The sequence below is a fragment of the Cyprinodon tularosa genome, unplaced genomic scaffold (assembly GCF_016077235.1).
Source record: "Cyprinodon tularosa strain WSP-4 unplaced genomic scaffold, ASM1607723v1 ctg853, whole genome shotgun sequence".
Lineage (NCBI taxonomy): Eukaryota > Metazoa > Chordata > Actinopteri > Cyprinodontiformes > Cyprinodontidae > Cyprinodon > Cyprinodon tularosa.
In genome coordinates this window covers 237506-252151 of record NW_024039622.1, presented here as the reverse complement: position 1 = coordinate 252151, position 14646 = coordinate 237506, and the positions used below count along the sequence as shown (strand labels likewise).

Here is a 14646-nt window from a genome sequence, read left to right as displayed (position 1 = left end):
AATCCACATGGGGGGACCCCGGGGGAACCACAGGGGAGTACAGTGGCATCACGTAGACTTCTTGGGTTGGCTCACCAGGGCAGATTAGCAGGTTAGCATTCCTTGAGCGTCAGGCTTGGGACTGGCTTCCCATGATGCAACTATCCCAGAGCTGCAGGCCAGAGACAGGTTGCCAGAGAGACAGTTCTTCCAGAGCTTCACAGGGAAACAGGGGGTTTAAGCTCATCCAGAGCCTTCACGAGGAGACAGGTGGTTAAGCTCATCCAGAGCTTTCACGAGGAGACAGGTGGTTAAGCTCATCCAGAGCTTTCATGAGGAGACAGGTGGTTAAGCTCATCCAGAGCCTTCACGAGGAGACAGGGGGTTAAGCTCATCCAGAGCTTTCACGAAGAGACAGGAGGTTAAGCTCATCCAGAGCTTTCACGAAGAGACAGGATTCCTGTGAGGCAGAGACAAGGAAGAATTAGAATCTGATCTCACACTAGAGATAACAAAGATTCATCTGTAACAGAGGTTCAGGAAGCTAACCAACTAAGATCAACACTGCGGCGTGAAATCCAGGTCTGAAGGCAGCTTAAATACTGTGGTCCTCCTGATTAGTAGATCAGCCACAGGTGTGTGAGAGGCTCAGCTCAGGAGGACCCACGGCGCACTCTGCTGGAGGCAGAGGGTAATCTCCAGAACCTGACAGTGACTCCAGCCCTAAGGAAAAGACAAAGAGAGCAGAAGAGGATCCTCGGCGCCCTCTGGTGGGCAAGCCTGAGGATCCCAACACATTCTCACTCGCTGTTGTCCCATGTCTGGACCTGCCTGTGGCATCTGCTGGTATTGGCCTTCAGGGGGCCTTCTTGGGGCTCCTTGTGGGCCCCTCCATCTTCCCCGCATGGGTGGCCCCCCTCGTCCCCTTCCGAACGTTGCTTGTTGGGGACCTCCTCCTTGGTTTAGATGCACATGAATAGGAGGGACTGGTTGAGGTTGGGTCTGCTGTGGCAGGGCACCTCCTACAGATGGCGCTGCTGGATACTGCATCTGCTGTGTGGGTGGAGGAATAACAGGAGACACTACTGGTGCTTGTACCACTGCCTCCCCTGTTGGTGCTCCCTCGGTTGGGGGTGTGGCCACCACAGTCAGTGCAGCTTGATGCTTGGGCTTCTCTTTCTCTTTCTTTGCTTTGGACAATTCCCCAATCTGCAGCTGGGTTAGCTTGGTGGCCAGCATCTTGCTTTGGTCCTCAAAGGCCCATTTCTCGGCCCGATGCATGTTTACATAGTGAATAACATGCTCAGAGAACAGAGGCCAGTCCATCTTCATGAGCCCCACAACTGCGTCCAGTTTGGCTTGTACTTCTTTGGACATGGCCTCTCTGATGTAGGTTCTGAATAGAGGGCCAGATGTTTTCAGTTCATTCCCATCACTTCCAGTCTGTGTTTTCCATTTCTGTTGGAACCTGTGCAGAAACTGGGCGGGGCTTTCATCATCCTTTAGGCATTCTTGTCTCAGCTTAGTTGGATCACTGCAGGTGGGGTATTTGTTCCTTAACACTAGAAGTCCCAGAGATTTTCAGTTTTCCTGCAAGCCCCCCTCCCCTCTGCAAGTTCTTGTATTCACTCTGCCTTGCTAACTGTCCCTATTGTAATGCAAATAACCTGTGATATGACCAGCCCTTCTACATTAAGACTGGATAAAGGCTGAAACAAACTGGCATCAAGACCATGTTCCAAGCACTTTTCAGTACCTGCCCCTGCAACATCATACCTTTTTGCAGGAATATATTTATATGTCATATCTAAATCTTTTATTTAGGCAAACCTATTGAACAACCAGATATCATAGTGGTCCTAGTTCCTGAGCTGAGAACAAGTCATAACCATGCTTTTCCAACAAGGCAAGGCAGAGCCTATTTCTATTGTCCATTCACCAACAGACTCATTTATATTGCAAAGCTCACTATATGAAAGAAAGAATAATTGTATTTTGTCTTGTCTCGCCTTTTTATGTCATTCAAAATTTAATCTTAGAGAATGACAAACAGTATGCCTTTAGTATTGGAGTAAATTTATGTCACAAAAGGAACAGCCCTAGTCTCTTCATCTCACAATGCTGTCTCATGTGTTCTTCCTTTATTGCCTTTTCTTGCATACAAATGTTACGAAGTTCATTTGCAAGTAGCAGAATTAACTTTGGTGGACTCTCTTTGGTCCCTGTGCACGGCTTGTACAACACATGCTCGTCTGTTGCAGCCAAGCTTGTACGCCAAGCCAAGCCAAGCTTGAAATCTCAATAACTCTGAGTCGATCTGCTGGGCCTATTTATTCTGGGAGCTAGACTTCCCACCCACAACCTTTACATTTCCCCCTGCCGCCAGATTGGAATTTGAGCTGGAAACGGGTTTCCAGCACAAAACCGGCTTTCCGCTGGAAATCGTGAGTGGATGATGTTTGCTTGTTTGCCCTCTAGTAAATAGGGCAGATGGTCATTGTTGTATAAATATTCTTGTCAGCTGATTGAGATGTTTTCATTGTACAGATCAGTTGGGGGGACTGGAGCCCAATTCCCACCCCAAACAGCTCAATTTTGAAAAACAGCAGACAGAAGGTATAGCCTCAGAAAGTTTTTTTTTATTTCAGATAAAGAAAAACAGTCTACATATGGATAAAGCACTAAATATAATGTGGAAAAATGTAAAATGCAATTGTCCCATCTAGCAGTTTCCACATTCCCATGGTGAGCCTTTCCTACATTTGCCACAGGTAAATTTGCCGCAGTGGACACAACGTTCAGTACTTCTGTTGTTATTGCAGAGTATGCGCACCTGGCATTGAGTCTTTTTCTGCTGGGAAACTCTCATCTCACGACGTAGCTGTTTTTGCTCTTCCTCTTGTGTCTTTTCCTGCAGGAGCCTGTTTTTGAGTTCCTCTGAAAGCTCCAGCATGAACAGTCGACGACTTTCTTTGGATCCTGTACACGCTGTGTACAAAACATGTGCATTTGTGGCGGCCATGTCAAGCAGGTTATAAAACACAGCCATAGGCCACCTCCGTGTTCCTGCACGCACAGAGTAGTTGCGCAGTTTCTGGTCCATAATATCAACACCACATTTGAGATGGTTGTAATCAACCACAGTGTTTGGTTTTTGTTTTTGAATGTCCACAATTTCCACTCTGTGATGCATGGTACTCAGAAGACAGACAGATTTCTTTTTTTTTGTCGCATACACCGTCAGCAAGGCACTTTCAGATTTGAAGACCTGCGTGGAGTGCAACTGGCGCCCCGAGGTTTCCTTTGCAGTTGCTGGTAGCTCCCGACGAATTTTGTTGATGGTGCCAAGCAGAGTTGTATTTCGCTGAAGGAGCCTGTTAGCCAAAGACAGAGAGGTGAAGAAATTGTCCATAGCTACAGTCCTTCCCTTGTCCAAAAATGGTTCCATCAATTTCAGAACAACGTTCTCTGACAACCTCTCTCCTTTTGGACGAGTGGGATCCTTTCCCAAGTAAGGGATGGCATCACACATGTATTTTGTGTCCAGATCTGCTGCAATCCAAAACTTGATTCCAAACTTGTCAGGCTTGGATGCAATGTACTGCAAAAAGGGGCACCGAACCTTGGACGGAAACAGCTGCTCATCCACAGTAACATGCTGTCCTGGACTGTAGGACGACACACAGTTCTGAACAAACCGCATCCATATGTCAGAAATTGCTGCAAATTTGTCATTGTGTATACGTTCCTTGCGAGTGTCCTTGTTGTCAAAACGAAGGTACCGTCTTATTTCAAAAAACGGTTACGAGGCATTATGGGTTTGATATCTGCGTTTCCGAATTTATTGGCCCACATGTGTCGCATGGGACCAATGTAACCCATGGCAGCCCTTCGAAAAAGGATCGCGAGGAAAGCCATCAGCTCGTAGACACTCATCTGCCAGCTGGGGTTTGTTCTGCGGGCCTCGTGGACTGTGCAGTCTCTGATGGTCAGCAACATGTTGATATCCAACAAACGCAGGAAGCTGCGAAGGCGGCTTGTGATTTTGCGTTTCGCAGAATCTGTTGGCCCTCCTGATCCATTGAAGGCAGTCTGTGGGGTTTCAGGAACAGAAAAGTCTTCAACTTTCCAGTGGGACCAAACAGTGCCATCTTTCGCCTTCTCTGTGGATCCAGGCATTATGCCAACATCAGCAGTTTTTTGTTTTTTGCAAGGAGGGGAGTTGCCGCGCACTGTGTCTTCCTCTTCATCTGATGTAGCCTCAGTGTTTGAACTGTCCCGCTCAATCATATAATTGACCACTCGGCCCCTGGTGCGTCTTTGGAGGGGAGGATTTGCTGGTGCAAAAGCAGTCACATTCTCATATGAATCATCCTCTTCACTTGAAGAATCGGTTGCGCCGTTTTCATTCTGAAATGCTAAGTCTCCAACAGATCCACCATTAGATTCGTAGTCTGGCATGCTCTGAAGCATGGCTAAAGCCTCTTTAGCATTCATCCTTCTTGGTCGCCTTGGTTGTGCCATGGTGAATTCCGGGTGAATTCTTAGTCTGTGTGCTGTGCCTGCTCTATTTATTCCCACAGAAATTCTGTAAATTACTCAACTCCTTGAAAAAGCTCATTTACAACACAAAGGTAGGCAACTTTAACAAAGAAACCCCAGCACACCAGCTGAAGTCACCAAACCACATTCCTACATTTGCATTTGATTTGAAAATGGAGCACCAGAGGAGAGCCGTTAACACCTTTGGGGGGATACTTGATACAAACTTTGGGACTTCTAGTGTTAAGGCTGCCCACACCTTGGGTCTTATTTGGTTGAATGGTATCTTGTCATACTGGTGTGAGGTCATGTCCCTTGGAAGCTGGGCTTCGCCAAACACCTCTCTGGCCGCTGAGTGTCCTGCTGTTTTAATTAGCAGCGCCTTGATATCTCCAGCTGCCAGATTGATGCCTCCAGTGATTTCTTCCAGCTTTTCTATCCATCTGTCAGCACCATCTGCCAATGGGGTCAGCCTTCCAGCCAGGGTTATCATGTCCATAAATGACCATGGCACATATCTGTCTTCATGAGGTCCTTTAGACAGCAAGGGAGCCATATAGGTCCCTCCTTGATCTTGTCCTGTCTTCTGCTGTCGCATTTTGGACCTGGTCACCATTTGGCTAGGGCCGCTTTTTACTATTTGTAGCCCCACGTCACACTCAGCTGTGAGTGGCTTCCTTTCTTTTGCTGCTGGCCTGCTTTCCTCCTTGAACCCCTCATGGAATGGGTTTGTAGTTGGCAGTATGTCTGAGCCTTCACTGTCCTCCCATTCGGACACATCACCTCCCTCTTCCTCATATTCCATGTCTTTTCCCCCTCTCCTTCCTGCCTCTTCGATCAGAGACAAAGTCCGTGGGCTTGGCAGGTCTGGGTAATCAGTTTTGGCCTCTATTATAAGCTGCTCCGCTTCCATTCTCTTCAATTTTTCCAATTCTTCATCTCGTCTTTTCTTCTCTTTTTGTTTTTCTATTGTCTCCTTTAAATTTTTTAATCGTCTATTTTGTGCGTTCTCTTCCAACTCTTGCTCCTTGAGTCGTACAAATGTTTCCGTTAGTTGCACCAAGTCCTGGTTTATCTCTTTTGCCAGTGATTCAGTTTCTTCCAAAAATAACTCTATCTTGGGATCTGTGTGGCCTTTGTATGTTGACTTGGTCCTAGGCTCTGAGCGGCAAGTGGGGCCTCTTGGGTATGGTAAATGTCTGCGACGTACTGGGGGTAGGGAACGGCTAAGGGTAGATTTTCTCCTTACTTCTGGGGTTTTATCCCATCCGTCATAGTCACCGCTGTAATCATACTCTCCCTGCCATATGCTACTCATTTCTTTTTCTGTTTCTTCCTCTTCTTCTTCTAAAACTAATTTAAGTTGTCCTGTAATCTTTCCCTTGCTACCTGACTTTATCACAACTGGGTACTGACCTGCTGCGCTAGGGTGATAAGGTGGTGGCTTATGATCAATGTACTCAGGGGCTGTTGGGCTCTTTTGGTGTTCTACTTTGAAATATTGCAGGATGTCTCTCTGTTCAGCATGCCTCTGTTTTTTATGCAATAGCATCCGGTCCCGTTTTTTTATCTTTATTTCTCAATCTTTCTTCAACTTCATCACAGCATGAAGGATCAAAGCTGTCTTCTTTAGGCCAACGATTTTTCCCAGATGTCATCTTATGCCATTTGGTCATGCATTTTTGAATTTTGCGTTTATTGGATGGGTGTGTCAGTATTACCAATTTGGCTGGCGTCAGCCCGTCAGACTGTTGTTTGCTCATATTCGTTCCCATGGCTACTAGCAGTCACTCAACCGTCAGGTCCGTGCTTATTCACCAGTCTTTGTAATCCTCAGTTAATTTTTATCTTAACTGGTTCTGCTCTCTTCAATACAGATCGTGTTTATTTTTCTTTTAGTTTCTTTCTAGTTAATTTACTTTCTAAATTTAGATCTTTTCAATTTTGAGATAAAATCTTTAATAAAACAAATTTGTAATGTTATTTTGCACTTTCACTAATTTTATACCTTATATATTTTACTTTATGTAGACTATAGTTTGCAATAATATATACTTATAATATCTTTATCTTATAAAGCTTACAATTTTTTCCAATCTTATTTAGGAATTTTGTTAATTTATTTCATTCTCATAACTCTTGTGTTTTTTTCAGTTATCAATTTTGTTTTCCAATCCTTATTAATTTTCAGGTTATTCTTTTTAACTATATTCTGTACTAATTACTTCTATTAATTTATTATTATATCTTTAAGCTTTATCTATATTATAATCTTTATTTATTAATATCACCCACCCCTTACTTCCCCTCAGTTACTCAACTCTTTCACTCGACACACTAACACAGACACACAAGACAAATGATTATATATATTTACAGTGCACTTCTTTTTTCCTCACTGTTTCCTACAGTGGCATATACTCTTCCTCACTGTTTCCTACAGTGGCATATACGTTTTTCCCTGCTGCCCCGGCTGCACCCAGATAACTGGAAATGCATAGACGTCCTCCGGATGGTCGAGCGGTACTATTCTCCGATTATCGCTTAACCGGTAATATTCTGGCTATCCCTTAGCCTGGCTATTGCTTAGCCTCTCAATACCTTTATTCCAATACCTTAATACTACTTAAGCCGTCTCGTGGAGCACACTGACTACCTTAGTCACCGATACCCTCACGTAACACGCGTACACTATTGGTTCCGGATTTATGGCTTCCACAGACTATGTGAAACGCTTTGACCCATCTGTCCCTTTACCAATCATCCGCTCAGAACAACACGTGTTAAGCTTAACTTATTTACAAAATAATTCAAACACAGAACAGTTTAACACAAACATTAATAACACTTAAAACATACATTCACATACATTCATACGTACATGGACCCTTCCTCAGCTTAATCTGCCTTTATATACTCTTATATAAATTCTTATCAAATTTGGAAATTACTTTATTAAATTTGGAAAACTAGGTTCTTTTTAGGAGAGCTTTGTGACGCCTGACACCCACAAGCAGTCGCCGGAGGCTGGTTCCCCACTAATTTAGAACATTATAACGAATTGACTCACCTTCAATGGTGAATTATGGGCCCTTGAGGTTCCATGCTCTCCAGCTGGTGCCTGCAGATCGTCCGACGTCCCCTTTTTGCTTTCCTCCTGCAGCTGGCTCGCCAATTTGTGTCTATAATTCTCTTCTTGACGACTTAAAATTGAAGCTAAGTTTTATAAAAATTCAAAGTTCTTAAAAAGCAGAAAAAGTCTCAAACAAAGATCAAAAAAATTCAGGCAGAGGCAGCTGAGTCCGGGTCCAGTGTGTTTATTGCTAAACACAACACATTCACACTGAGCTGGTCCCCGGTGAGCCTGAGCTGAACAAATGGTGAAGACAGGTCCCTTTTATACATTTCTTATCGGTGGAAAACCCCCTTCAGAACATATTTCAGTCTTTGGTAAAGGTCACATTGATATTTATCTGCAAATCACAGTGACATTCATAGACACATCTCATTCTTGTGAGAGCAATCTCTCAGGCCATGAAAACATCTGGTGCATTCAAATCAAAAACTTATGACAGTTTAATCACAAACATGGTGGAATACATCCTTTCCTTACTTCAAGCCATGTCAGTCTGGCCTAGTGCTCCCCCCTCGTCTCTCAGTCAAAGCATCACACTTTCTGGGACCATTACCGCTCCGTGTGCCTTGAAAATAACAACTCTATTTATCACAAGTTGTATGGCCAAATTTTGCTGAGCTGGGCAACCTTGAGATGTCAAATATTTCATTTTTAATGAGTGTGCTTTCTTATCACTATGGGGCCTCAACCCTGCGTTTTCCTGCAGATTCCACTCCTCTCGGGCCAGGTGCAATGGTTACACACTCTCACTGCTCTGTTTTTCTCCTTTTTGGCCTTGAATGGCTCTTATAACAGTATTTGTGAAAACAACTTTAAACTTATAAAACATTAACTTTATTTTATCTTATGATTAGTGCAGATTAATACACAACACCGGCAGACCAAACCAGATGAAAGTGCGCATTCAGTGTCTGCTCTTCCAATAATGCAAGCGTAGAAGAAGAAATGTGCTGTTTACCTGTGCAAAGAAAGAAACAACGAAAGAAAAATGTCTGAGGACTTCAGTGTTGAGGAAGAGCATGAGTTCTTTGCCGAGCTGAATGCGCTGGTTCGGTCTGCCGGCTTCCGTAGCGTCTGGATCGCGCATGTGCGCGCTTTCAGGAAATCCTATACACTACTGTTTATGCTCTAAAAACATTCTAAATTACTTCGTTTCGAGTAAATTCTGGATGCTACCCACTCAGGAAACTTGGAATACATTGGACGAGCAGTATGGAGGAATATTGAAACGTTTTTTGTGGACTTTTATGGACCTTTCTGCCTCGGGCGCTGGGCACCTCCATTATTTGAATGTCAGCAGACAGCAAGAAGCCTCCCAGATCTCCAGATGCATTTGAGATATCAAAAAAGTACTCCGGAGTGTTGTTCAGCATAGGGGTGAGTAGAAAATGAAGGCTAATCATGTTTTGGGTGTACTATTCCTTTAATCACATTGAAAACTTGTGGTCAATCATCAAGAGACGGATGGACACAAAAAAACCTAGGAATTCTGACAAAATGCAAGCATTGATTGTTCAAGAATGGACTGCTATCAGTCAGGATTTGGTCCATAAGTTGATTGAGAGCAGCCAGGGAGAATTGCAGAGGTCCTGAAGGAAAGCGGTCAACACTGCAAATATTGACTTGTTGCAATAACTCATTCTAACTGTCATTAAAAGCTTTTGTTACTCATAAAATGGTTGCAATTGTATTTCTGTATGTGATGACATCATCTGACAAACACATATGAAAACCAGAGGGCAGCAGATCATCTGGAAATATAATATTTGTGTCATTCTCAAAACTCATGACTGTAGTGAGAGGGCCTCTTTCATCAGCCCTGTGAATCAGTGGTTTAACAGTGTGTGAGGCCCTCTAGTGGATGCTGTGGAGGATTGCAGGTTCTTGTACAGAGTTCTGGTGTTTCCTGTCACTGTGGGCTGCACAGCACAGTAGTACACAGCAGAGTCTGTCACTGCAGCAGAGGAGATCAGCAGGTCCATCTGGGGTTTGTTCACTTTAATCTTCAGTTCAGGAACATTTTTAATTCCTTCAACTCCTGTAGGAGAGTGAGAGATCAGAAGCTCTGGAGCTTCTCCTGGATACTGACGGTACCAGAAGAAATAATCTCCAGTTTGCAGGTTGGGATAATTATAGGACAGAGTGACAGAGCTGCCCTCTAAGCTGGAGATCTCTGTTTTAACCGCAGTCAGTCCTTCACAGCGGATTCCTGAAGAAAAAGGAGTCTTAGTTTTTGATTCAGAAAAATGTTCGATATATCAGAACAAAAACATTTGAAACATCTAGAATTTGACCTGTTAGCAGTGAGGCGACCAGCAGAGAAAGTCCATAATAGTCCATGATGATCAGAGTTAATGTTTGAACTGTGTTGAATGTGGAAGTTTGTGTCTCTTCTATAGTTCAGTAACAGCTCAGCTCCTCCCTGAAGCTCTCAGCTCCTCTTCCTCCTGCTGAACAGACTCACAGCTTCTCTGCTTCTGGTAGATGTTTTTTTGTTTGTTTGTTTTACATTGAGAAGTTAGTGGAAGAATTTTTTTCATCCTCACAGTTTTAATAAAAAAAAAAACAAAAAAAACATTTCTATATATTTTAGAATAGCTGATCAATCCAGATTGAATTAGAAAAATCAACGGGGAGAAGTGGCTGCTTTTCTTGTCTCCAAACTGGATCCTGGAAGAAAAAGATGGACTAAGAGGATTTCTTGCTGACAGATTGGTTGTAAACTCTGAGCTTAGAGGAGAAACCAAAAATCAAGCTATTGGTCAGAGAATAGAGGAATCAATGCAACTTAGGATAAAAACTAGTGAATTTAGCAGAGATAGATTCACTAAGAAAACATGGCTAACTGTGAGCTGACAGGAGAAAAAGGCTTTACTGGGTTTTCTACCTGCTATTAGAGGAAGACGGAGCTTGGGTCTGGACTGCATGGATGGAAAACAGCTCTAGCAGCAGATTATGAAGCAGTAGAGCAGAGGGACCCATCAGGACACCTGACTGAAGCAGGATCCAGCCAAGGCTGACTCCTCAGCCAAAATGATGGATGCTGGGGCCTGCATGGGAGCTCAGAACATTTCAAATGGGTCGGGTCCAGCAGCTGTCAGTGCAGCTATGTGTGGATTCAAGTTTCCCATCAGGACTCTTTCCTCCAATAGCTTATGGCTGGAGACTCATTTCCCGTAATAATATCTGACCAAACTCCAGTCACTTCTATTCAGTCCCTCAGTTATATTCAGTGGTGTAACTATCGGTAAGCAGAGACAGCAGTGGCTTATGGGCTGACAGCCTCTCAGGGGCCCCATCACTGTCACCTGGTTGGCCCCCTACACAACTGTAGACAAGGTGGTCTCTTTGTACATGTGATGGTGAAGGAAATTCCTCTTAAACCCACCTGATACTGAAGTGACTGACCTGACCTTATTTATACCCCAACAGGTGTCAGATTTAAACATAATGGTGAGCTGTTTAAACACGACACCAAGAGCAAAGCAACCAGTGGTACTTTTAATTACTATGTTAATAACTGTGTATAGTTCATTAGTTTATTAGTAAAATACACTCATATAATATGTTTCAAATCACATTAAAGATCTTAAAAGAACAATGTATTTGAGTATTTTATTTTATCCTAAACGGCATGCCATATATATGTATACATATATATGTATATATATATATATATATATATATATATATATATATATATACATATATACTGTGGGTGATAATTGTGGAACTTTTACAGAAAATGAAATTATATACACCATCTGGTGGATGTGTTGGAGTATTGCAGGTTTTTGTACAGAGTTATAGTGTTTCCTGTCACTGTGGGCTGCAGAGCACAGTAGTACACAGCAGAGTCTGACAGATGGAAATCCTGGATCGTCAGATTAAAGGATTTCTTGTCACCGTTGATGTCAGCTTCAAATCTTTCCTTGTTGAACTCTGGAGCTTTTTCTTTCGTTGATGTAATTTGTTTCAGCATGAACTTTGGGAAGCTGTTTTCTTCTTGTTTATACCAGAATAGTCTTTGAGAGCCACTGGTTTCAAATATACATCCCAGAGTCACAGATTCTCCTTGAGCAGCAGCAACATGTCCTTCTGTCTGCGTCACTGAGTCTCCTTTACACTCTGAGGAAGAACAGAACATGCAGAGGAAGAGATGAATCAATAAAGATGATTGATTAAAGGAGAACAATCAGCAGCTTTAAAGACTTCTATTCCATGTAGAATAGATGTCATTTTCTCTGATCATTGTCACTTTGAACCATATCAGGTGTTTCTACAAGGTAACAAATGGCAGCAGAAATGATCTGCTCTGATTTTCTGTAGAATGAACATTAAAGCTCTTCATGTAGAGCTCAGTAATGTGTTCAAGTGTTTGAAGAGGAAACATGTTGAGCTTTCTATCTTACCAAAGAAAAGAGCAGCTAGAATAATCCACAGCCAATGTTCCATCTGTCCAACAAGGTTTAAATCAGCAGGAGAAACTAGCTGATGTTCAACATTCAGTCTGACTATTGTTCTCTTCACAGCAACACTTATTATTGACACAATGCTGGAACACAGAGCACAAGGAGAGCTCCGCCTACTGGATGATGGCGCCCTCTAGTGGAGCTAGAAGGTGTCAATGAACAATAGAGCAAAAGGCTTCCAGCAGCTTGTTAGTGGATCAAACACATTTTTCAAAGTCCTTCATTCTTCCTGCTTTCAGCTCCATTTTAGAGTGATGACAAACAGAGGAAACGTGTCACAGAGATGCAGTGACATCATCTTCCTCACTTCATCTGTTCTGTCTGCTTTGATTCTTGAATTCCTCTGACAGTGGGGGTCTTTCTCTGCTCTGATCTCAGACTGTTTCTCCTCTCAGATCTGTGAAGAATAATTCTTATAATCTATAAAAACATGTAATGTTCTTTGTTCCCAGTGCTAATGTGTTGTTATCTGGAAAGAACCTCGGTACTGATTTCTGTAACATTTTCTCTGCTTGGCTTATAAAAGGGTTGAAGTTTATTTCTGTCTGACAGTTGTCCCTTTAGAGGATTTCACTATCACTGTGGATCACTTCTAAGATACTGGGAGGACCGTAGACGCAATATTTAAATATCAGGATGATGAAAAACACCGAAACCAAACCTGATCAACTTTTTTGTTTTTAGAACAAGTTTAAGCTTTCAATGTGTTTGTTTCCTTCACTTCATCTGCATTGCCTACTGATGGAGGTCAGAGGTGGCGCCTGTGTACAGCAGCCTTACTTCTGTCAGGGAGCCTCAGGGCAGCTGTGGCTATAATGAAGCTAGTTACAATAATCAGTGTGTGCGAATGACTGAATGTAGTGTTAATGGTTTGGTAAAGTCCATTTATCATTTACTTGGTTGTCTGAACTTTATTCATGCTGTATTAGAAATTAAGTAAAGTTAAATCATTCAATGATTATTTCATTTAAAGGTTATTAAGAAGCTTCTGGTTTGCAGCAAAATGACCAAAATAATTTAGGTCTCTTCAGAAAGAATCAGTTTCTCCTTCATCCTCACACTATGAATGTTATCCCATTATTATTTTAGCCGTCCTTTGGGTCAAATATCATGTAATTCATTGGCGGATTAACTCTGGATCTTTGCTCCCTATTTATTTTATCTCCAATGTTTGTTCTGGGACTTCCTCTTTGATGGTCCAGCTTCTGGCAATTTATCATCTTATCTTTTAGGTTAAAATCCCTTTTTGTTTTTCACCTTTCTGTTCATTGTTCTCTTCATTATCTATTCAAATTTAGTTCTAAATACTAGGGATGGAACGGTTTATGAAAACCGTCCGAACCGTTCGGTTTGACTGTCTCGGTTCGGTTCATGCGCTGCTTCTTTTTCTCATAGGCAAAGTGTTTACACTCCAGAGCAGAAGGTGGCGGTACTGCGACCAAAGCCAACCACCAGTAGTAAACAAGAAGAAGAAGAAGCGAAGCAGCGTAGCCGGGTGTAGCAGAAATAAATCAGTTGTTGTGGAGAATTGTGTGGGTATGGCGAGTGGGAAAGAACAGGAGTTGGAAGACGCGCCAGCAGCACTTTATAGGTCTGCTGTATGGGAACGCTTTGCATTTAGAGTGACCTACGATGACGGCGGAAAGAAAGTTGATGATAAAAGTGCAACAGTGTGCAAGCATTGTGCAACAAGTTTTGTTTATGCTAACAGCAACATGACCAACATGTCATGCTAACCCTGAAATCCCTCATACTCCGTCAGCGCTCCGCCCCGCTGCGCTCCAAACCGGCTGCTCAGAGCAAAGCCTACAGCCTCCACTGTGGCTCCTCTGCTCCGCTCTGAGTCCCTTGGAGATGGTAGAGAGCATGCGCCAGATGATTAAATTCAAAGCAGCAAAATATGAGGAAATGATCCAGGGTTTCTGTGAAATCATTAAAAATAATTACAATTCATAAATTTTTTGGGATTTTTCATTAATTTCATTTAAAAAATTCATTAATTTTTTATAATTTTTTTTATTTTTTGGTGTAACAATAAACATATACCGAACCAAAACGAACCGAAAACCATGACCACGAAACCATGAACCAAACCGAACCGTGGATTTTGTGAACCGTTCCACCCCTACTAAAGACGTTCCTCCACTATTCAGAACTAGCTATACTGTAATGACTGAAAACACTCCTGTCCCGTCCCACTCCCACAGAAAAAAATGGTGTCCCGTCCCGATCCCGGGCCAGAGTAGAAATCTAAATCCTGTCCCGTCCCACTCCTGTTGAATTTACTCCCACTCCCATCCCGCTCCCATGAAGAATGACTCCAACTCCTGCACCACTCCCATTCCTGTTATTTTTTTGAGTGCGGGTGAAAAACTCAGAGCGGAAGCACTGTTTGTCATGATGGGTTTACTGAGAGGCCCAAGATGCAGAACACAACGGACTCAGAAGAAAAGTTAACAAGTTTATTGTTACACAAGCACGTAGTAAATGTACAGTTTGCTGGTTCAGGCCTGGGGA

At 42.8% G+C, this 14646-nt stretch overlaps 1 gene segment (V, D, J or C); it reads right to left on the bottom strand.

The window, feature by feature from the left end:
* Positions 1-9145: 9145 nt before the first annotated feature.
* Positions 9146-10131, bottom strand: LOC119775163. The segment is given in 2 exon segments: positions 9146-9866; positions 9952-10131. Coding segments are annotated over 2 exon segments (429 nt in total).
* Between the last annotated feature and the right edge of the window lie 4515 nt (positions 10132-14646).